Source organism: Psammomys obesus, unplaced genomic scaffold (assembly GCF_907164565.1).
Source record: "Psammomys obesus unplaced genomic scaffold, mPsaObe1.curated_primary_1811, whole genome shotgun sequence".
NCBI classification, from domain to species: domain Eukaryota; kingdom Metazoa; phylum Chordata; class Mammalia; order Rodentia; family Muridae; genus Psammomys; species Psammomys obesus.
In genome coordinates, this window is record NW_026596051.1 from 11281895 (window position 1) to 11305588 (window position 23694).

At 47.1% G+C, this 23694-nt stretch overlaps 1 protein-coding gene across 5 annotated transcripts in view; it reads left to right on the forward strand.

Moving 5' to 3' along the window:
• The window catches only part of Tns3 (tensin 3), a 227164-nt gene extending 205489 nt beyond the window's left edge, over positions 1-21675 (forward strand). For all 5 annotated transcript variants that reach the window (XM_055623850.1, XM_055623849.1, XM_055623846.1 and 2 more), the window contains 10 exons: positions 274-911; positions 1468-1554; positions 2873-3004; positions 6254-6349; positions 6987-7064; positions 7969-8046; positions 16133-16301; positions 17430-17498; positions 17592-17618; positions 18687-21675. In XM_055623850.1, the coding sequence (XP_055479825.1) occupies positions 274-911; positions 1468-1554; positions 2873-3004; positions 6254-6349; positions 6987-7064; positions 7969-8046; positions 16133-16301; positions 17430-17498; positions 17592-17618; positions 18687-18831 (1519 nt within the window). In that variant the 3' untranslated portion in view covers positions 18832-21675. The remainder of the gene's footprint in view (positions 1-273; positions 912-1467; positions 1555-2872; positions 3005-6253; positions 6350-6986; positions 7065-7968; positions 8047-16132; positions 16302-17429; positions 17499-17591; positions 17619-18686) is intronic.
• Positions 21676-23694: the final 2019 nt, after the last annotated feature.

Genomic DNA, 23694 nt, shown 5'->3' on the forward strand with positions numbered 1-23694 from the left:
ACATGATTAAGTAGGATTCATCCTTCCACTCAGAATGACATTTAAGACTTAGCAGTTCTTTATTTCTAGAATTTTCCATTCATTATTTTTAGAAAGAAATCAACCTGGGTCAGCGAAACACATATAAGGAATGGGGGATTCTGTGTGCTACCCAGCAAGCCTCAGGACTCACTTCCCCAACCCTGTCTCACCTGTGTCTTGTAACAGTTGCTGGTTTCGAGACACCTGTATGTCCATTACATTCCTTTGTGGCTGTGTTTGTTTTTTGAACAGCCCAACTTCTGCAGAACGCCAGTGGGTAGAGAGCAGCCCCAAGTCCACCCTAACCCTCCTGGGGAACAGCCACTCATCTGAAAGTCCCCTCGGCACCCACGAGTTCTGCAGCTCTGGTAAGAACTCGCCAGGGCTGGCCTGCTTCCAGTCCACGGAGCTCCAGGCCTCTTTCCACAGCCATGAGCTGTCCATGTCGGAGCCTCAGGATGCTCTGCCTCCTGCAGGCAGCCAAGCCTTCCTAGGCTTCAACACTGCCCCAGTAACAAGCGGCCTTCCGCCTGGCGAGGACCCGGGCGCCTTGCTGGTCAATTCCCACGGCACATCGCCAACTCCCGGAGCCCCTCTGACAACGCCAGGGGCTGCCGACAGCGGCTTCCTGTCCCACAACTTTCTCACGGTGTCACCTGGACCCAGCAGCCACCACAGTCCAGGCCTGCAGAACCAGAGTGTAAGCTTGCCTGGTCAGCCGCCCCTCCCTGAGAAGAAGAGAGCCTCGGAGGGAGATCGCTCTTTGGGCTCAGTCTCCCCTTCCTCCAGCGGCTTCTCCAGCCCCCACAGTGGCAGCACCATGAGCATCCCCTTCCCAAATGTCCTTCCAGACTTCTGCAAGCCTTCAGAAGTGGCCTCACCTTTGCCAGGTATGTCTTCGCATCTGCCGGTCCCCTCAGGAGAGGAGCACTCTGGGGTTTCTTTCCCATATGAGCTGGTCTCCAGTGCTAAGTCAGGTGTCCTGTAGGAAATGTTTAGACCCCTGGCTGGTTCTCTCCTATCCTGCTGGCCTGAAACCAGGCAGATCCAGTGCTTCCTCCTTAACTGGCTGTAGATTCATGGCAGCAGGAGACAGTGCAGATGCCACCTTCTCTTTGACTTGAATGGGTCTGTCTTTGAGAGTTACTTTCTTTCTTCATAGTTAAATAATTAATCCAGAAATGAGTTGTGAACTTTCAGGTGTTTGACACCAGCCTTGCTACCCTGTTTCTTTTTTTTTTTCCCCTTGAGATTGAAAGCATCTTTGTTTTGCATTGTACCATGAGGCACTGGCTCTCTTTTCCAGTCAGTCCTGTGAGCTATGTTCCCTAACCCCTTAAGAACTTTATGTCCATTCCTCAAACCTAGCCCATGGATTTGGACTTGTAGCATCATCATAAATGAGGCAGCAGTACAAGTATTCTGTATTAAAATTTTTTTTCACAGAGAGCCCAAATGACAAACTCGTGATTGTGAAATTTGTTCAAGACACTTCCAAGTTCTGGTACAAGGCCGACATCTCAAGAGAACAAGGTAGGTGGGGACAAGGGACCCCTTGCCTTGTCAGTCATACTTTGTCTCTGGGTCCTTCTTCTGGGGCTCCTTGTGGTAGCTGTGGTGCAGATGAGCTTAGAACAAAACACACCTTTATCATAGACCACTTGGGACCATTCCACAGTCTTCACAGTTGGATTGGGAAAACTCAGTACATACAGGTGAGGGTTTGGGTGAGAAATGGGTCAAGGTGCATGCATCCCAGTGTGTGACCTGTGGACATCGGCCGCTTTACTAGGCCAGCAGCTCACCAGGCATGCCAGCCCACCACCGCTTTGAGGAAGAGACAGTCAGTCTACTGGTTCAGGTCTCCACTAAGGACTCCACTAAGGTCCTGAGCTCCAGAGAAATGCAGAAAAAGAGCCATGGAGGAGAGAGCTACACCAGGGACTGTCAAGCTTGGTGGCTGCAGGCCATGAAAGGGAACGGAGGGTTTAGAGTGCTCCTTACAGCAGGCTTCCTGTAGCCTGCGTGGACCTGCCAACATTGCCCGCCTGGTTATCGCAGTGTGCAAGGGGCTTATAGGCCTTCCATATGATCATCTCTCAGGAAAGCTAGTTTTCTCCCTGAGATTCTGCCATTAGATTTTAGAGACGATAGAAACTGTGAGACTCTAGTCTTCCTGGGAGCTCAAGGAATCTGTTGTCATTTTAAGTGGGAAAGAAGCAGGGAAAACAACCATGGCCTGGAATGACTTTGTTTCCTTTCAGCGGCCTTTGTAGAAGGCTGGTCCAGTCCAAGGGCTCTGCAGAACAGTCTTGTGTTGCCAGTGACCTCATGTTCTCCTCTCTCTGGTCTTCCTGCTTAGCAGCACAGATACAAAGATGGTATTTTCCTTAATCCATGTTAATCTGCTGAGCAAGGTTCCCAGTGGCCCAGGTTGCAGAAGCAGCTGGGAGAAGGGACTGTCTTAGTCCATCTTCTAGGGCTGTCACAGAGCACCTGAGATTTGGATGACATATAAAGAATAGGCATCCTGGAGGTGGGATACTCTAAGCATTTCAGCACCAGTGTCACGCTGTTGAAAATTGAGGAGCAAGTGCAGAAATGCAGAAGAGAGGAGACATAAATGGTCACCTTGCTCTCTAGAATAGTCCACGTTCAAGCAGCTGAGCCATCCCTGGCACCATCACCCAATCCCAGGAGAACAGTATTCTTCCACTGCTGAGCATCAGAACTTGGACTACAGTGATTTTCAGAGGCGGAGCCACACTGAAAGCATAGCCAGAGCCATCTCATCGTCTGGGGGGCAGTGACGGTCACCCCGCACAGTCACCCATACCCTTCTCTCTCCTAGCCATTGCCATGTTGAAGGACAAAGCTCCTGGGTCATTCATCGTGAGGGACAGTCACTCCTTCCGAGGGGCCTATGGCCTGGCCATGAAGGTGGCTACACCTCCTCCTTCTGTCTTGCACCTGAACAAGAAAGGTAAGGTCCCATGGAATTGGCGGGGGCGGGGGGGGGGGGCAATGCTCATGGTTTAACAATGTCAGATGGATGGCAGCTGCTCTCACTGCTCTGTTTAGTATTTGATTTATAAGATTACTTCTTTTAGTAGTTATTTGAGAACATGCATCATGTATACGTTTATCTTCCTTTGTTTTAAGCAATTAATGTTTTCCGTAATACAGAAGACCAGTGGTTCTCAATTTTTCTAATGCTGAGACCCTTTAATACAGTTCCTTGTGTCGTGGTGACCCCAACCATAAAATTATTTTCATTGCTGCTTCATAACTGTAAGTTTGCTAGTTACGAATTGTAATGCAGATCTTTGTGTTTTCCAGTGGTCTTAGGCAACCCCCGTGAAGAGGTTGTTTGCCACCCACAGGTTGAGAACCACTGTAGTAGAGCCAAAACCCCAGTAACTACCCTGTGTCTGTGTCTGCCCTTCCTCCCTTGGGTGGCCACATGTAAGACATCGCTGCATGATTTGTCACCAGCAGCCAAACACTAATCATTTTGTCTACTTTTAACTGGCAATGAGAAAACAAACTAACGTAGTTCATATTCTTACATGTCTTGTTTTGGGTCAGAATTCTGTGATTCATCAAAATTCTAAAATTTTGAGCCCTTACTTTCTTTCATAACTCTCTGTTTTGTTTAACAAATATGTTGTCTTTTTTTTTTATCATTATTGCTGGACTTTTTCATGTTTTCACTCATCCGCCTCTCTGCCCCTACATTTAAGCGTCTTTACCATCGTATCAACTCCAGCAAGGAAAAGTTTCCTTTGCTTCTTTTTACTGCCAAAGTAATCAGTTTGGACTGTGGAAAAGAATACCCCCCCAGGTCTTGAGGTGTGTGCCGTTGTCACTGAGTGACTGCATGTCCAGCTTAATTCTCCTATCACTCATGATAAGGCTCACGATGGCTCCCGGTTTTAGAAGGTTCTGCTCATTTGGTTGGCTCTGGCACTTGGCCTGTGGTGAATCATTGTAATAGTGTGACTGTGCAACAGAGCAGAGGAATCAGAGTAAGCACAGATGTGTCACCTGTCTGTCCCATCCGTGCCTGGATCTGAGAAAATCTGTCCACACTCTTACATGAGATCTGTGCTGAAAGCTTCTCGGAGCCAACAGTTCCGAGCTGCCCCGAGAAGATAAAATGTGGTTGCAGACGGACCAGCCTTAGGCCCAGGTGGCGGCCCTGTTTCTAGGAATGTACTTGTCTTGCAAGGCTGGGAGTGAGGTTGGGAAATGCCTGGGATTCAGTCAGAGAGCGCAGCCCGCAAGCCTGCGGGTGCTGACTGACAGGGCTTCTGGTAAGGGAACAGGAGGCTTGTGGTGAGGAGGAAAGTGACATCTCACAGATGTGGCCTTGTAGAACATCTAGGACTTCAGTGTAAGAAGCTCAACAGAACACTACTGCTGGGGAAATATGGCCTTTACCACTGCGTGCTCATTCAGACCTGGCTGGTGAGGACGGACAGGCCTTACTTGGAAGCACTGGTTAGTGGCAGGTGAGGAAAAGGCTTAAAATGTCTGGGAACATTTCCTGCCTTGGGCAGACTTCCTAGTGAGTCTGCGGAGGAGGGAACAAAATAGAGGCTGTGTGACTAGCAGATGTCAGGAAAGCGAACAGGGTGGTCTTCACTGGCTGAAAATCGTCTTGCCTGTGTCCATCAGGCCTGGATTTGACATTTGTGCTTCACAGTCCAACAGTAGATTTGAGAGAAGAGTTTGCCAAATGAGTGAAGAGCCAGTGAGTCACTGTGCCACCTCCAGTCTTCCTGTGGCCATTCTAGACTCTGCATTCCACAGAGCGCTTGGCAGCAGGATCCTCATGGGGCCATTTCCCACAAGCAGAATCCAGACCTTCTGTGGGGTTTCTCCTTCGACTTCAAGCCCTGCATCTTTCTCCCACAGAGGAGGCGTCATGTGCTCATTCCCTCTGTTTTATTTGACACAGACTTTCATGGAATCATGTCATCCCTTCTCTGCAAGCTAGACAACCCGTAAAAGTGCTGACACACACTGCTACCAATGTGTGTTATTGCTTATAAATGTCATTTGGAGCCTAGTTCCAGCTTAGTATCCCTTATCAGAAATGGCCCAAAACAGATATAGCCAAGGTTTCTGATAATTTTCACATTTCAGAGATAGCTTGGGAATGAGGCTCAAGTCTTTAACATTAAATTCCTTCAGATTTTGTGTAGAATTCATACACATTGCATACATACCAAAGGTAATGTTATGTAGTATTTTCCCTATTCTCCACATGAAACAAAGTTTCATGATTGTGCAACCTTCCGTTTATAGTCTCATACTGGTACTCAAAATTTGCCAGATTTTGGATTTGGGGATTAGGAATATTCAGCCTACACAGGCTCTATAGAGTCTGGCAACCCCTCCAAGCACAAATCCAGCAGGTCTGGCTACCAGGAACTTCCACTATCAGCAGTACTGAGAGACCAGCTCTTACGTAGGGTGCTGAGGAGAGAGACACAGCATACAGGGTAGCTACTGACTTTAGCAGCTTGGGGCAGTGACTGCTGTTTTCTCCTGGTTCAGTCTGTACTTTTCCATTCAGTGGCTTCTCCTCGTGCCTCTTCTCTTTGGGTTCAGCAGCTGGCTTGAACACAAATGTCCTGTTTTCTAGCAGTTTGGTAGAATGCTGCTCCTACATAGCAGAATGCTTGTTGCCGAAGGCGTTTCTGTACCCAGCTGGCAGCTCCGCCTCACCCGGAGGGTTGGCATCTTTCCAGCTCTCTACTGAAGTCTTTTCTGCCGGAGCCTTAGTGGCCTTTCCTCGCTTGGAGGAATGCAGCCAGTGCTCCAAGGCCAGGGTCCTTCTGAGCTGCCAGTTCATCTCTTCTCTGGGAGTTTTGGTAGTGTCAGACAGTGTCTCTCAGGGACTCTCGTAGTCTCCACATTTTCACTCCAACAAGTTTTACCATCCACTTGGCTTATGGCCCAGCCCACCCAACCATCCCAAAGGTAGTTCTAGGTAGCCCTATAGTGCAGTGCTTTAATCCTGTTAAGAGAATTCTTAGGTGTAGCTCTTAGCTTTTATATCTGCAGAAGGCATCTATTTTATTTTTAAGTCTCTGCCTGCCTACCCCTCTGTCTATCTATAAATCCATGATCTATTTATTTCTGTGTCTCCTTTCTCTTCCCCCTACTCTGATTCTCCTATGCCCTAAATTTAATTTATTTTTTTTTTTTATTCTTTCTACAGCTGGAGATTTGTCCAACGAACTTGTCCGGCATTTCTTGATTGAGTGCACCCCAAAGGGGGTGCGATTGAAAGGGTGCTCAAATGAACCATATTTTGGTGAGTTACTTGAGAAGCAGTTTTGATACTTAATGGGGTAGGAATTCCCTCTTTCCAGTGGCTTGAGACTCCAGGGCCTCTGTGCCACGGTGGGTTGCTCTCATTCCAGCCTCGAGGTCTTAGGCTGCCATTGGGGTGCTTAAGATAGACTAAATGTGCAGTTGTTCTTCAGAAGTTTTGTCAAAACCAAATAATCGGAAAGGATCCTCCCAGAGCTAGACTAAGTCAAGGTGAAGGTCATCAGATGGGTCCCAGCAGGACTGGAGCCCAGTGTGACTCTATCTCTCAGGCACAAGTAGGAGGAGCACAGAGCTGCTACCAGAGCCTTCCCACTTCTTTGTAAATTGAGAGCCTTTCACAGTCTGGATACATCGGGTCAGCCTTGTTTCCTATTCAGTAAGAAGCACCTGGCACTTCGTACTTACAAAAGCGATATGCTTGGAATAGACCGCAAGTCCCTTGGTGGACCTCTTCATTGTCTTTCGACCTTGTCATTTCTTAGAGCTTTGGGTTATACGCATTCCACAGTGGTAAAAACGCGTGGCTTTTGGAATTTTGGACTCAACTGATTCTTTGACTAAAACACACAGCAGGTGAAGAAGTTGGTGATGCTCATTTATTCTTATCCACTTTGCAGGGAGCCTGACAGCTTTGGTGTGCCAGCATTCCATTACGCCCCTGGCTTTGCCCTGCAAGCTCCTCATTCCTGAGAGAGGTATGGATGGAGGCTTCCATGGTAGACTGGCTGTGTGTAGGATCTTCTGCACTGCTCATAGCGTGCTGCTCCCAGGACCCACAGAGATCCTTTCAAAAATAATCAAAGATACTTCTTTATGGCATGTGATCTTCGCAAACCCCAAAGAAAGCTGGTGGCCACCTGAATTGAGAAAGGAGAGGGCCGTGCTGCAGACAGTGCACATTGTGGCCTGTATGACAGGTTTCCAGAAAAACAGACTTTTCAACTTAAAGATGGAAAACACTTGGGGACTGGAGAGATAGTTCAGTGGTCAAGGCTGCTCTTCCAGAGGACCCAGGTTCATTCCCAGCACTTATATCAGGTGGCTTCCAACCATCTGTAAGTCCAGTCCTAGGTGATCTGGCCTCCTTGAGCACAGGCAGTCACAGGTCCATAGACATGTATGTAAAATGTGTATATGTAAATAAGTAGTTAATACACAAACACATTCTCAGACTGATTTTCAAGTTCACTTGATTATAGATTTACAGTTGTAAAAATTGGAAAAGATAGTTAAATTTAGGTCATGGACAAATTACTTTTGTATTTGTTAGAAAATAACCATAATAATTTTTAAAAATTAATATCCAGAGGATATGGGGCCTTGATTATGTGTTCCAGCTTTCTTGTAGATAAATGGAGTTTGTCTTTTAAAATCTGATCATTTATGTAAATGAATTCAGAGACCAGGAAACTGTTTTAGGGACCATGCCAACCCCATCTGTGTTCAGAATGGGATTGCAATTTCTGTGGGCTGGATTACTGTCTCTCAAGAGAAAGTTAACTCGCTGTCACTGTCTGGGAATTCTGTCATCAAATTATCCTTACCGTGTGAACTTCTGTGTCAAAAGCACTCATTTCTCCTCTTGCCCCTCTTCTGCAGATCCACTGGAGGAAATAGCAGAAACCTCTCCCCAGACAGCAGCCAACTCGGCAGCCGAGCTGCTGAAGCAGGGGGCAGGTCAGTGGCCTTGCTTTCTGTATCTCTGCATCTCCGAGTCATTGGGCAGAACCGAACTCCATGATAGAACTTCCCTTTAGACAGTCATTTCCTGCTTTTCTGTATACTGTGAAGGACGTTTCCTTTTATAGATGCTTGGCACAGCTGGGTGGGGCACAGCTGTGAGGTGACCTAGCCAGGGCATAAGAGGCTGGAACTATTGGTCTGACTTGAACAAGACCAAATTCAGTGGAATAAATGTCAAGTCCTGTATTTAGTGTGGGGGGTGGGGGTGCAGTAAGGCAGGATGTGGGTGACCTGCCTTGCCAGCTGAAAATGCAGAAATGTTCTAGAGCTTTGACTCAACAGTAAGGCAACATGAGTCAACTGCTGGCCCCACTCTGCCATCTGTGTGGTGAGGCACACCACCCAGAGCCACGTCTCTGGAGACCAGACCACTTTGATGAGACCTTTATTAGTAGACTTTGCTTCCAAGATCCATTTTGGAAGGTATAGAAGGTATAGAGATCACATGTAAAGGTCGGCTCTCCATTCACAGCATCCCACACCATAGTGTTAAAGCTGATGGGCTAGTGTGCTTGCATTAAGTAAACTTTATAGTTTTCTTAGGGCTCAGTCTTTTTACTTAAAATTTTTAATTTCTTGAAAAATTATATCATTTTCCTTCTTTATTTCCCCTACTATTTCTTCTATGCCTCCTACTCCTTGCCATATTCATGACTTCTTCTCCTTTAGTTATTATTGTTACACACACACACACACACACACACACACACACACACACACACACACACTCAGAGTCTACTGAGTCTGTTTAGTGTTGCTCATATGTACATGTGTTTAGGGCTGATCGTGTAGGATTTAATAACTCATCAGGGCTTTCACCCATGAAGAAAAGTGATTCTCCATGTCAGCAGCCATTGATTGATTGCCTGTAAGCTCTAAATTTCACAAGGCTCCACCCAGAGCTGTAGAGTTCACTCTTGGTGTTAATGGGCTTAATATTCATTCATCACTATCTTGTCACACAAAGTGTTTTCTTTGCCCTAAAATTTTCCTCTAATTTCTCTACTCATTTCTTCCACTTGGCCAAGGCCCTCATTTGCCACTCATCTTTTTATGGTCTTCAAGTTTTGGCCTTTCTAGAATGCCTTATGCTGTAAACACAAACTGTGTAGCATTTTCAGATTGGTTTCTTTTGCTCTAAGTGTCCTCCATGGCTTTTCATAGCCTTTTATGGTGGCTTCTTTCTCTGTGTATAGTGCAGGAGATCATGTATGTGTTCGTACTGATTTGCATACATATACACAGCAGAGGTCCATGCTGTGTACCCTCTTCAGTTATTCTGCACTTTATGATCATTTGCAACAAGAGTGTCCCTCTGCACCTGTAGCTCACTGATGTGGCTAGCTGGCCAGCAAGTTCCAAGGATCCACCTGTTTCTGTCTCCCCAGTGCTAAGATGACAGTAGTACATATCTAACTGTACACTGCCTTTGTGTGCTTGCTGGGGACCTGAACTCAAACCCTCAAGTTTGCAGCTTTCACTGCAAGCATTTTACCAACTAAAATATCTCCCTAGCCCTTGGTGTACCATCATTATTTAAACACACAGCGACTGAAGAATATCTGGGTTGCTTGTAAGTTTTGGCAAGTATGAATAAGGCTTCTAAAAACACCCAAATGCAAGTTTTTGGTGAATGCATGTCTCCAACTCCTTTGATTAAATATGAAGGAGCCTGATTGCTAAGTCATGTGGCAAGAGTATAGTTAGCTTTGCAAGAGACCATAGAACTTTTTTGAAATGTTTTTCTTACAAAGTGGCTCTACCATTTCGTATTTCCACCGGCAACGTAGAAGCATCACTTTGTTCTTCATTGTCAACTACAGGTGATGTCACTCTGAAGGATGTGCTCATTCGAGCAGGTGGATAGTGGTAGCTCATTGTTTTGCCATCTCCCTAGCGACATCTAAAATGCACTCTTCTAATGTAGGTCTGCCCTGTAAAGTAAAACACATCACTGTGACCGCTATACAGCCAGTGAAGATGTTCCCATTTTTAGCATGAAATATGTTAGATTTCCAAAAAGATGAGTTTGCTATAGACATAGCAAAGGTGACAGGGACTTGCCCCAGCCTGTAAGTGTGCCTCTGTGATATTCTGGGGTTTCAGCCTGACTGCCACTCAGAGGCTTGACATCTGACATGTGTACAGCTGTGTAGGCTTCAGGTTTATGAGGTTGAATGTCCCTATCCAGAAGAGCAAGAGTACACACTGAGAAAGGTGTTGGGATTGTTTTCCTGACCTGAGAGAAGAGCCTTTCCCTGGGTAGCCAGCCTCTCTTTTCCTCTTCTCTTCTGGTGCCTTTCAAGCCTGAGCCAACTGGCCCTGGGTCACAAACCATGGTTGCTACGGGCGACACACAAGAGATGTTTTGGGTGCTCCCAGAAGCCATGCTAGGTTGACCGATCCTGTTAGGACATTAGTATGGCCTCTAAATGATTTGGTTATTTGATTCTACCTCTTAAAAATATACTTGAAAATTAAACAAACAAACAAACAAACAAACAAAAAACCTGTAATTTTTTGTTTGTTTGTTTTTTAACACCACGATTATGTATCAACACTATTTAAAAAACAAATACCCTGAAGAAATAGGATCATGGTGACATGCCTCTCTGGGAGGACTCTCCTCATGGGGCTGGGTGGGTGGCATGGTCTCATCCCACTCCATGGTCAGAGCCAATGGGCATCTGGCCTATACCATCATCTGCATTTGTGTTAGCAATAGAGCTCTGGTTCTCAGCCCTGCATGCTTAGTGCCATGATGAATGTGTCTCTGCAGTCGCCTCCTTAGTTTACTACCTCATTGTAAGCTCTTTAACTAGCACTCATCCAGTCATTGTTGCACTTAGTCATGTTAATGGCCACTATTGCCCTTGTTTTAAGAAATTTTATTGCTTCTTTGAGAATTTCATATAATGTATCTTTATCATATCCTACTTCCATATGTTCCCCATCCAAACCTCATGTTCTCTTTTTTTATTTAATAACTTTCTGAGTCCAGTTATTTCTGCCTGTGTACTCATGGGTATGGGAAGCATGTCCAACCTATCAGGAACCACATCCCTTAAAGAAAACTGGCTCTCACCTCCTTTACCAGACATCAGCTGTCGCTAGCTCCTCAGCTAGGCTCAGGATTGGGGCTTGGGGCTTATGTGTCTCTTCCAGCTGTGTTGCAGTGTTGAATGGCTTAATCTTGTGCTGTTCTGAGTTCACAAATGTAGTAGTCGTGGCTGTGTCCAGCAGACATTGTTCTGCCCCAGTCTGCCATGACCCCTTACAGGCTCTTATAATCTGTCCAGCCCCTCTTCCATGATGATCCCTGAGTCTTGTATGGGTGGGTGTGTTACAGATGTCCCGTTGATGGCTACAGACCACTATTTTAAAATACATTGTCCCATCTTGTAAAATAACATTATGATTTTTTTTTTGAGTGTATGGGTTTTTCTAGTGATAAGACTTCATGTCAAACTGGGTAGCCTGTTTAATTATCTGCCTTAGGTATTAAGGGACTAGGCTTCAGTTAAAGCTGCCTTGAGATTCTTTTCTTTAGTCTGTAACACATCAGGAGTGTGGATTTCCATTCCGCTGCACACTACAAAGGCAAGGATTCGGCTCAGCAGATCTGGGGACAGGGCTCCCACCATCCTCGCCTGGGGACTAGCTATGGTTATTTAGAATAGCTGTAACACAGGCATTGTATTAAAAAGGTGACACGATGCTGATCTCTGACCACTGGTCACGCACATACATGCATGCGCGCGCGCGCGCACACACACACACACACACACACACACACACACACGTTCCACATCTGAATTCTATTTGTTATCTTGATCCTAGGACTCCTGCTAAGGTCCTTGGAAATGTCCCATATCTTCACAGTAGAAGCCTAAACCCAGGAACACTGCAGTCATCTCAAGATGGGAAATTTGATCCTAATGCCGTTATGAGTTTGTTCCAATAGCTGAAACAATTTGTTCCTGTATTTTAAGCCTCAATTCTTAATTGTTTCTTTTTGAAACTGAGGAGAAGTGTGAGCTAATCCCTACAAAAGAGACTCTTTCACCAGACTTCCCATAGGTCTGTAGATAATGTGGCTGTTTAGCTTAGTGTTCTGTGAGTATAATTTAATAAAGGTCATGTGTTCTTTTAAGTTTTTTTTTTAATAAAAAGCACAGCAATGCTGAAGAGAGGAGGGGGATAAATGAGCCTGAACCTGTCACTTGTGCTGCCACGTCACACTGGGAAAACCAGGATGTGGGCTGGAAGTCCTCTAAAGCAGAGACCACTCAGATTATCAGCCAGGACTGTTTCTTCCATCTCCCCTCTCCTGGGATTGTCCTTCATGGAGTTCTTTTACATTCCTCCTTGCAGTTTGTATAATGAGTTTGCTCATGGTTTTTACAAATACAATGCAGGTCTCTGTGCTTTGTGGTTATGTAGCGATCCATTGTGTAATTCAGCTCTTCACAGTCATCCAGTGTGCCTGCCTCTTAAGTTTTTCAGTGCTACAATCCATGCTTAAAGGAGCATCTTTCTACTTGCTTTTTTTCCTATATTCTAATTGCCTTAAACTAAACTCCCAGAAAACACATAGACCTGAGGCTGGTTTTAGAGTAACGTTTTCTCAGCACAGGAGCTCTCCCCCATGCTCAGAGAGCTCCTTGCCATGGGTGTGAAGCATGCTGTCCTATTTAATGTCTCATGGAGCACCACAGCTCCAAGCCTTCCCCTCCAGGAGCAGTTGGCCCCGCAGGCCACATCTCTGTTGGAGAGAGCCTGACTTTTGTGTGAGTTGGTGCTGGCCCATTGTCATAAGAGAACTGCCCCCAGAGCTGATATTTCTCCCAGCATCTCCCAACACGAGGCTCCTGCCTGGCACCACAGTTGGACCCATTCTTATCAGGAAGCTCTCTGCGGTGTCTCCAAGACAGCAGTCTAGTCTGTGGTTTCCTGTGAACCACATCTAGGTGTGCCAAGTCTGTGGGATTTTCATAGTAGTTAAGTCAAAATACACAGTCACACACACACACACATGCACAGGCACACAGATACATAAACACATGCTCAGGCACACAGGCGTACACGGTGCCTTTTGATGAGCAACATGACAGGATCAGAGCCATACAGTATTCACTGTCCAGTTTTCCATTTTCCAGGCTTCTTTCCAGCATCTGTTCATAGCACACATGCTTTTGATTTTATAGTTCTAATGATAGCAGAGACGGGTTTTTTTTTCTGCTTTTCCAATTACCTGCTAACCATTTTTCCATGTTGCTATATAATTTTCATGATTACCATTTGCTGGTTGCTACGTATTTCATCGAGGGGATGAATTTAACCCTCTCTTTATTCTTGGACATAATCCATTTTCATTTTTTAACTGCTGTAATGCATAAGGGCATTCTTTCCATTAGCTGTATCATATACTTATGGCAGATTTTCCTTTTGAATCTTGGAAGAACTGGGACCTGGGAGTTGTTTCTGGACTTTTCAGATCCTTCTGCTAAAATGTGGCTTAGCTGTCCAGAATGGGCTCAGGTCACCCTGCATACTAGGTACTCATTTCATCAGAGCTTTAGGGGCTTTAAGCCTTGGGCAATTTTAATGTTAAGAACTGTTGATGCCTTGCTCTCTTTCCCAAGAGAACACTGGAAAACCCCTAGTTGATCTGGGAGTTGACATGCAGGTAAACCACCAAGCCTTACAGTGGTCTCACCCGGGAGCGTAACGCAGTTCTCAACGCTGGGGCTGAAGTCTGTGAAGTTTGTTTTAGCAAAGTCACATTGACCTGAACTCTGGCGGATAGGTGATTACCAACATTCCTTACCATCTCTGAGCCTGATCTCCCCATCTGCAGACTGGGGGATGATAATAGACTGTTCCTTGGGGCTCTTTGAGACTCTTATTAATAAGAAGTACTAAGCTAAGCTCAAAGTAGTGAAAAAAATTGTATTGGGATGAGAAATATTTATTCAGTTTTTGTTTCAGGAACAATGGCATTTAGGTACTGGGATGGCCGTGCTCCATGTAAATAGACTTTGGAAAACAGAAGTATCTTAGATAAAACCGCTGTGAGTTTATGTGAGTTTAGAGTTTAGTTCTGTGTTGGGTTGGTTTGCAGTGATGGGGCTGGGCAAGTATTCAACCATGGAGCTGAGCTGATAGCCCTAATTTTGGCTAAAAGCAGTGAGGGTGACTTGTCTCAAGTCTTTGAGATTGGTTGTTTCTCCCAGTATCTGCTCCATTTTCAGGAGAGGACAGACCTCCCTCTCCCCCTGCCTTTCTCTTCTGGGGCTAGTAAGGCTTCAGTCCTGACTAGCTTCTAACTTCTGGATGAGGGAGGGGCTTTTCTTTTATTATTATTATTATTATTAATTTGTCAGTGTAACACCCCATCCCTGCTTTCCTCCTCTCCTTCCTTTTTTTTTTTTTTTTTTTTGAGACAGGGTTTCTCTCTGCAGCCTTGGCTTTCCTGACTCCCTTTGTAGACCAGGCTGGCCTTGAACTCACAGAGATCCACCTGCTTCTGCCTCCCTGAGTGCTGGGATTGCAGGCATGCACCCCATCTTCCATCTTTCTTTATCATGGCTGCCTTGTGTGTCAGATGATGGGAGTTCAGGATTCCAGACCCTCGCGGGGTGTTGACTTCCAGCCTACACTGTAGAGAGAGGACCAACACTGCAGCTCCTGCAGGCCCTATGCTGGATCTCTTTGGAGCATCTTCCTGTTGCAGTCCTCCCTGGTCCCTTGGCTGGACTCATGTGTCAGTACATCTTTCAAAAGCTGTGGTACCTGCTACTTCTAAGCAGAAGGGCAGAGTCACTTCAGGGACCTCACCAAAGAGCACACAGTACAGTCAGCACCTGAGGGAGACCCTTCATCTGAGGCTCTGTGTGGGTGTGCACCAGGGAGTTTACATTATTTCTGCTTAGTGAAACTCTAGGTGAATGGTTCTCAACCTTCCTGATACTGCCACCCTTTATCCATTCATTGCTACTTTGTAATGGTGACTCCTGTGATGGGGTCTTGACCCACAGGTTGAGAACCAGTGCTCTAGAGGCCTTTAAAGCAGAATTAGCATATCCCTGTAGCCCCGCCTACAAACTGAAGCCAGCAAGAGCAGTTCTATTGTTTGTCTGTTCTGTAGTTATAACGCCATACCCATACGGGATGGGATCGGGATGGGATCATTTGTAAAGGAGGGAGCTGTATCTTGGCTCACGTTTCTGAAGTTTAAGCATGGTGTTATCATCTGTTTGGCTTGTGGGGGGCCCAGGTTGTGTGCTGCTTCACTCAGGACAGACAACAGAAAGGCAGGCGAGAGTGGTGTTAAGGGAGATCAAGAAAGCAAGCTGAGAAAGAGCGCCTCATTTTCATAGCCACCCACTCTTGTCTGGTGAAAGCCATATGAAGCCCTCATGAAGTCCTCTGAAAGCCTCCACAGTGACAGTCGGGTTTCAGCAGGAGTCTCAGAGGGGACAGACAGGGTCATTTCTAGGGAAGACCCTTCTCCATGTCTCTGCACTGGAGACCTTGGTTTGCTGCGGTGAGTGAGCCTCGTGTAGAGCCTAAAGCATCTCCTGCACTAGCAGAACAGCTTCTGTACTCTCAAATCTGTGTTCAGCACTGCTGGTAATAAAGGACAGTGGGGTCCTCAGGGCTGTGCTTATGCTCAGTCATGCCCTCTGCAGAGGAGATGGGCACAGAGCACACCCTTAAGGTTGCCTTTACTCTTGCTGAGGCCAGGAAGGGACCTGGAAGAACAGCACACGTCTCTCACTAGCCGGCCACTGCCTAATAGCTTGTTATGTCCTCTCCTTGGCACTGGAGCAAGCTTATCGTTAATACTGGTGAGCAGGGAGCTTGTGCTTACCAAGGCTTCTGGGCTGGGTCACACATTCACACTGTCCCTGATCCCTCCATCTTCTGGTTGGTCTCTCTCCATGTGTGAGAGCATGTGTATCGCCAACTACCCTAACTACAGTGAGCTTCTCACCCCTTCCATATTGTCTTGCAGCCTGCAACGTTTGGTACCTGAATTCCGTGGAAATGGAGTCCCTCACTGGTCATCAGGCGGTGCAGAAGGCCCTGAGCATGACTCTCGTTCAAGAACCGCCTCCAGTGTCCACAGTGGTACACTTCAAGGTGTCAGCCCAGGGCATCACCCTGACTGACAATCAGAGAAAGTAAGTGTGGGGTGGGAGGGGTGGGAAGGCCTAATGTCAGCACAGGGTGTCTTTTTCAGTCATTTTCCATTCTGTCCTTTGAAACAAGTTCTCTTAGTAAACTTGAAACTTAGTGTTTTGGCTAGAGTGGCTGGTCAGTGAGGTCCAGGGTTATGCCCAGTACCATGCCATGTAGGCGTGCCCTTCTCCCCCATCCCTCATGGGTAGTGTTGACAGCATGAGCCTGCTCTTCAGCCGCAAGGCTATTTCCTTTAAAGTTTTTTTGTTTGTTTGTTTGTTTTTTTAAGATGCAGAATCTTTTAAGTCATTACTTTAGAACCATTGAGATGGACCAGAATTTACTGGTCTCTGTTTTGGTATCATTACTTTCATGACTGGTGGACATCCCGTGTTGGTCAAAGTAACACAGTCTGGTACCAGGAGCTCTTGCGGCATGGGCATGGGACATAGACAGTCCTGAGCCCTCCATGCACCAGAGCCTCCCGAAGGGCCCCATACCCTGCAGTGCCTTCCCCAGGGCCACGTCTCTAAGTGAGACATTGTCTTCATCTTCCTAAGTTGAAGACAGACTCTCACACCCCCTGCTTTAGGATGAAGCAATTGGGCTGAGAACAGGCTCTGCTGGTCAGAGCCTCTCCCCATGCTTGAAGCAGATGACCCTGAGCAAACTCCTTAACTCTCTGATGTTTGGTTTCTTTTAGACCTAACCCTCAGAAGTTAGCAACTCAAATAAAAAGTGCAGTGGGCACGTCATCCAAGGCACCATTGACTCGCCAGTGGGCTCAGCCTTGGGAGAACCAAAAAGTTCAGTGGTCCTGAGCTGCCTCCCCTGTCTTCTCACTTGCCCCTCCAGTTCTTCAGAGCTTTTAGATTCCAGTGGCCACATTTTTACTCTCCATGGTGCTTTTTTGGGTCACTTATGAGAACCCTTCTATCCAGTTTCCAGCTGTTGATTGTTCACAAACACATACTCTGTTCTTCTCTCCAAATAACAAGTAAAGGCATCAGACAGTTTCTATCCCACACACATCCTACTTGGGAAATGAGGAACCTACCCAGTCCCATCATCTATAACCCTAAACCCTGGTGGCAGGAACTACCCTCTCTCTCTCTCTACCTTCCCATCAGGCTCTTCTTCCGGAGGCATTACCCTGTGAACAGCGTGATTTTCTGTGCTTTGGACCCACAAGACAGGAAGTAAGAATTTTGCATTTTTATAGCTAAAGAGTATATTTCTTTTATGCTTTAATTTTAAAATATTAACGTAAGTTCTTCTCTTCAATTCTCAAGGTGGATCAAAGACGGCCCTTCCTCTAAGTAAGTGACCAGCATTTCTTCTCTGTTTGGGGATCATCACAGTGCACAGCTGAACTCAGTTCTAGATTTGCAAAGAAGAGCATATTTAAGAGACCAAACTAAAGAAAACAGTCATTGTCTGTGGGCTCATTTGCATTAAACCGGAAGTAGAAAATAAGAGATAAGCGTTCTTATTTTAGAGCCTGGGTGTGGACGGTGTCGGCCTGTCCACTGCAGTGGTTTGGAGGCTCACTGTCTCCATTGGATCTGTAGTGTCCTTTTCCCTGCACACTGAGACAGATTTCTTAACCTGTCCATTTAAGAGCGTGACAGTACTGCTGAGGACGTCAGATCTTTGCATGTGAGCAGGGCTGAAGCCCATTTGAAACCATTCCCAGTCTCAAAACGTTTCTCAGTTTTGTACCTTTGGCCAGTGACTTCTCATTTCCTGCTCAGCACTTCCATCAAGACAGTCAGGGGAGCCCAATCCTCACCCTCCCCACCCCAGAAGCTAATGTCCGTGGTTACCAGCTTGGCTTCCTTTGCATAGCCTACACTGCTGATCTCATGTTTGTCATGTGCCGCCATCCCCGTCAGAGTTCTTCCTGCTCTGGAGAACTGCTCAGTAATAGCAGACAGCCATGACTTCACACAGGCCTGAGAGGAGTGCTTGGCATATTGGCTGCCTTGGTTGGGGTGTCTAGTCTTAGGTAGAGCTGGGAACTCCTCGTGCTCTTCCTGGAGTCTCTAAGACCCTGACGTTCCATGGGAGACCCTGATTATAACATGCCAGCTAGAGCTCAGAATTCCACAGAAGGTGCCTGGAGGATCCCAAGCAGAGCCTCGGCTATGATTCAAGGTGGAAAGCATTCCTCTAAGCTCAGTAGTCATTCTACCTGCAGTAGTTTCCAAGGGCCAGTGGCCAGGGTGGTGGCCAGGTCTCCCAGCTAGTGCTTGGCACATTGTAGCCTTCTGCAGGTGCAGTAGATACCACTCCCAAGTTGCTGCAGAGTGAAAGACAGGGCCCTGCGTGTGTGTTTGGTCCTGCACACTGTGTGGGCTCCTCTGACTTAGACTTGTCTCTTGCAGAGTCTTTGGGTTTGTGGCCCGGAAGCAGGGCAGCGCTACAGACAATGTATGCCACCTGTTTGCAGAGCATGACCCTGAGCAGCCTGCCAGTGCCATTGTCAACTTTGTGTCAAAGGTCATGATCGGCTCCCCTAAGAAGAGCTAAGCCCCTCATAGCCAGACCCGCCAGATGCCTCACAGGGCCCTCAAGGTGGCAGCCAGCGGGGCAAGGCGGGGCCCCCCGATTGGTACCAGACTGACAATCCTCACATTCCAGACCCAAGAGGGGAGAATATGGCAACCCTTTAAACCAAGAACAAACATCACCCCAGATTGGCCTTAAAGTAACTTCTCATCCGACACACCTGAATAGTCAAGACGCATTTTGAGTGGCCCGGGAAATGCCTCCACAGGGTCCCGCCTGCAAGGACGGTACAAGGAGGGAGCACAGAAGACTGAAACAGCCCTGAGTCCCTGGCTCATCAGCATCTGCGTGGGTGAGGAGCCCCTGTCCTGCTTGGCGGGGGCTGAGTAACCATGGCGCTCCACTTGTCAGCAGAAGCGCTCCGTCCGGCGACTCCCTCGTCTTGTCTTTCTACAGCGGACAGTGATGAAACTGAGGAGGGGATGCATGGTTAGTGAAGGTCTGAGCAGGTTGGAACATGGGGATCTAAGTTAGGGTACAGCAAAAGGGATGTGAAATGAGGAAGCCACTGATACCAAGGAGGAGGAACACGCAGTCTCAGAGAGCTCACTGCTGGTGGAAAGGAATCCACAATCCTGCTCTCAGGTAGCCAGCTGGGCTGTGGAGCGCCTAGAGGACTTCGAGAGGAAAATGAGAGGACAGAATTAAAAAAAAAATGCCATTTTATATAATATATATTTTACTTATGCCAAATTATTTATAACCGCTTGCCATTGCCATCCTGTACTCGTGTCAAATGCTGCAGCCGAATAAGCTGTGATTGCTAAAAGGCTTGTTCCCTTGTAGACACACCAGAGACAATGGGCCCCTCAAGGGGAAGAGGGACAGCGGTCTCAGGGTGACGTCACGCAGTCCATCTCTAGTACCGCCAAATGGATTTGCCTCAAGCAGCCTGCCCTCTACTTGGCACAGTGACGTGTCTTGCCCGGTGTGAATGGCTTCTTTCCTGATGAGAATATCCAGGAGAAAGGGGAGACTAAGACACTGGGATCCATCTCAGCCTCTTCTGCAGGGCCAGCTGGGCCATCTAGAGGCCTTTGTGATCCACAGCACATGTGGCCTTTCTAAGCTGTTACCATGACTGTCCTGTGGCACCTGCAGCTTCCATGGGGACCTCTGTGGGCGTCAGGAGGGAGGGAAGGGGGATGAAGGGCAAGATCAAGAGTTCTGGCTCTCACAGGCTGTGTTTGATTTGCTGAGTCACCTTAGCCACTAGTCAGATATGATGGGTCATGCTGAGACAGGTGCCCAGATGCAGGGTTCCTGCCTGCATCTCTGAGTGGTCAGAGATGTCAAAGACACCAGTGAGCCCAGCATTTCCCACAGTGGAGGTGGAGCAGGGCTACGTGGAGACAAAGCCAAGGTCTCCTTCCCAGAACCTTACGCCCCAGGAAGGCTCTGATCATCCCCGTCCCAGCCTGAAATCCCCGCTCTCGGCTTTCTAAAATCCCGTCCTAGCTTACACATCTCACAGCTGGGACAGGCTACAGTTGTCAAGGTGGGGATTTCGTGGTGGATTCTCTGTTTCAAAAGGGGCAGAGATGTAACTTCATGTCGAATTGGAATCAACTCTGTCTAGGGGTGTGTGTGTGTGTGTGTGTGTGTGTGTGTGTGTGTGTGTGTGTGTATACAGGTGGATCATACCCCTTTTAGTTCGTGTGTATCTGCGTGTATGCAGGTGGACCATTCCACTCTTAGCTCATGTGTCTGTGTGTATGCAGTGGGCCATTCCACTTTTAGCTCATGTGTGTGTCTGTGTGTGTATACAGGTGGACCACTCCACTTTTTAGCTCCTATTGATGCACCAAAAGCAAGTGCCTCATTTCTGTGCCAAATGTTTGCCTTGGTCCTTAAGGACCTCCTTCGTGGACACACTCTGGTGTGCCTGTTAGAGGAAATGTGCCACCGTTCTCTAGAGGCCCCATGTCTTCCACAGAGGCTTCTAGTGTGTTTTTTTCAGTTATTCCTATGCAGCTAAAATTCAGATGGGTAGGGGTGGGGACTGAAGTTTGTGCTCTGGCCAAGAAGTGCCACATCCTATGGTTTATATGCAAATGTGGCCCAAAGACCTCCAGCCAGGTTGCTTGTCCTTCTGCTGGAGGGGGAGAGGGCCTAATTAGAAATCCACTGGGCAGAGCTGAAGCACAGCCTTCCAATGAATTGAATGCCACCACAAAGGTTGGCATGGGGCACATCCAGGAAGCCACATGAGTATGCTTTTGAAATTGACTGACCAGGTCTGATCTTTACTCAAGGTAAAAGTGGTCAAGGGCATCAAGGGATTTGCTCTGAGGAACCACAGGAAGACAGCTCTCCAACTTTCTAGGAGCTGGTAGGACTGGGTTGTGTCTCTGTGTAATGTGTATATTGAACAGAACAAGATGAGACAGAGCACCATAGACTATACTGTGTGCTCCAAAGCACTGGGAAGGGACATTGCCCAGGCTTTTGCCACGGGGCCATCAGTTGGTATACTCTTCTGGGAGTGAATTCAGTGATGCCCACCACTTGCAGTAGATAGCCAGGGTCCCATTAACCTTCTCATTAATGGTTGTCTTATAGTTTCCAGTGTTGGGCTGTCCCCATGTTAAAAGCCACTGCACTTACCCTCAGTGTCAAAGACTTTGTAATGCCGCCTTATCTGTCTGTACCTTTTAGCACAGTTTTCACTATTCTATATTGTAAAGAATATATATCCAGTATGTAAATGAGTGTTCTATAAACCTTTTGTATAGGCATTTCCTCTGCTCTTTAAATATCAGCCTTATTCAGAGTATAATAAAAATTATGACCTTGGTAAGTCCAATGAAATGGGTGTTCTGTTTATTAAGTCTTCTGTGTGCGTCCGTGTGTGTACACCTGTGCATTTGCCCCCGTGTGTCTGTGAGGGTGGGTGCACACGTGCCTGCCATGTGCAAAGGTCAGGTGACCACCGTGGTGGTTGCTCCTCAACTCCCACCTTGTTTGAAACAGCCTCCTCTTGTTTGCCACATATGCCAGGAAGTTCTTCCGTGGACTTCCTGGCGTTCTCTTCCCTCCACCTCACATCTGGCCATGGGAGCGATGGGACTATGGACACAGGTTACTACACCAGCTTTATGGGGTTCTGGGTACTTGCAGTTAAGTCCTCATGCTTATCTGACAAATACTTTTCCCCGCCGGGACATCTACCTTGCTCCAAGCAGTGCGTGCCCCAAACTACGTTGAGTCTGTAAGTACAGTGTCTGTGTGTGTGCCAGCGTTTGAGTGTGGGGTTTTGTTGTTTTCTTTTCTGATATCTTATGTTCAACTACCTACTTACATGTTTTGCTTTTGAGAACATATTTTAGGATGACTGTCCAAAGACATTGGAAACCTTGTATTCAGATTATCTTTAAATTGCCAGACCAGGTATGGTGGCACACACTTGCAATGCCAGCACTTGGGAAACAGAGGAAGAAAGATTGCCTCAAGAACTAACAGTATGACTGGAGAAATGGCTTAGTGGTTAAGAGCACTGGCTGCTCTTCCAGAGGACCTGGGTTTGATTCCCAGTGGCCTCGTGGCAGCTCACAGTTTTCTGTAACTCCAGTTGCAGAGGATCTGACACCCTCATGCAGACATACATGTTGGCAAAACACCAATGCAAACAAAATAAAAGTTTAAAACAAAACAGTAAAAAGTGAGGACCCCCCGTGTAATCTTAGGACTCAAGAGGCTAATACAGAAGTTTGCTATGAGTTTGAGGGAAGTGGGCTGCATAATGGACTCCAGGCTAGCCTGTGCTACAGAGTGGGGCCCTCTCAAAATCCAGATACTTTTTAAAAAGTGATAGCAGTGACCTGTGGAGGTAACTTAGAAATAAACCTTTGCCGCACAGGCCTCATGGCCTGAGTTTGGTTTCTGGGGTGCAAAGGGAGACAACTGAAGTTTTCCTCTGACACTTGCACACATGTTCACACAGTATGATAATAAATAGCATCTTTAATGGATTGATAGCTGTGTAGAGGGGTGATGGCGGCAGTGGGCTGGTTTTGCTGCCACTGCCACTGCACCCCAGCTCCATGCTGGTTCCAGGAAAGGACTCCTGCTAGCTGTTTCTGCCTGCACTCTGAACATTCTAAGCATGGAGCAGCCAGGACACCCAACACTGCATAGCCCTCAGCCTTCCTTCATCACCTCCCCTGGACTGTGGATCTGCTGGCTTCTGCTCCCTTCAGCTGACCCCATCCTTTTGAGTCAGAGGTCAGGACCAAGGTCTATCCGCTAACCTACTAGGTAGGCTGTATCAGGCCCAGTGTGATTATGGACAGATAATAAACACAACTAGCGATTGCTCTGTGGGCCACATTTCCTTGTGCGGTTGGCCTTTGAGGTTTCGATGACAGTCATCTTATACCATCATCACATGCATTCTGCAGGAAGGTGGGCTTGACATGATGCAGGCGTTCAGGATTGAGAGCAGACAGTAGCACGTTCAGTCCCAACGGCGAGCTGTCAGTGGATCCCGGAAGCCAGTTACTGCCTGACATGTCATTATGGTTCCAGTAGGGTGTATGGTTCCAGCATAGATGTAAAAATCATTTGCTGAATGTGACAGCGACGCACCCTTGGTGTTGATTGCAGTGGCGGGGCTTTTAGAACAAACATAGTCATGTTTCTAAATCCCTGGGCACTGAAGATGAAGTGACAGAGGAGAGGTCTCAGTAGACAGGTCACGCCTCATGACCTATTGGGCCGGATGCCTGTACCTATCCTCTGAATCTAGTGTGGTGTGCAGTAGACACCCAGGAAACCCGTGCTGAGGTTACAAGTCATGGCTTCTATGGCTCCCTAGAGTTGAGT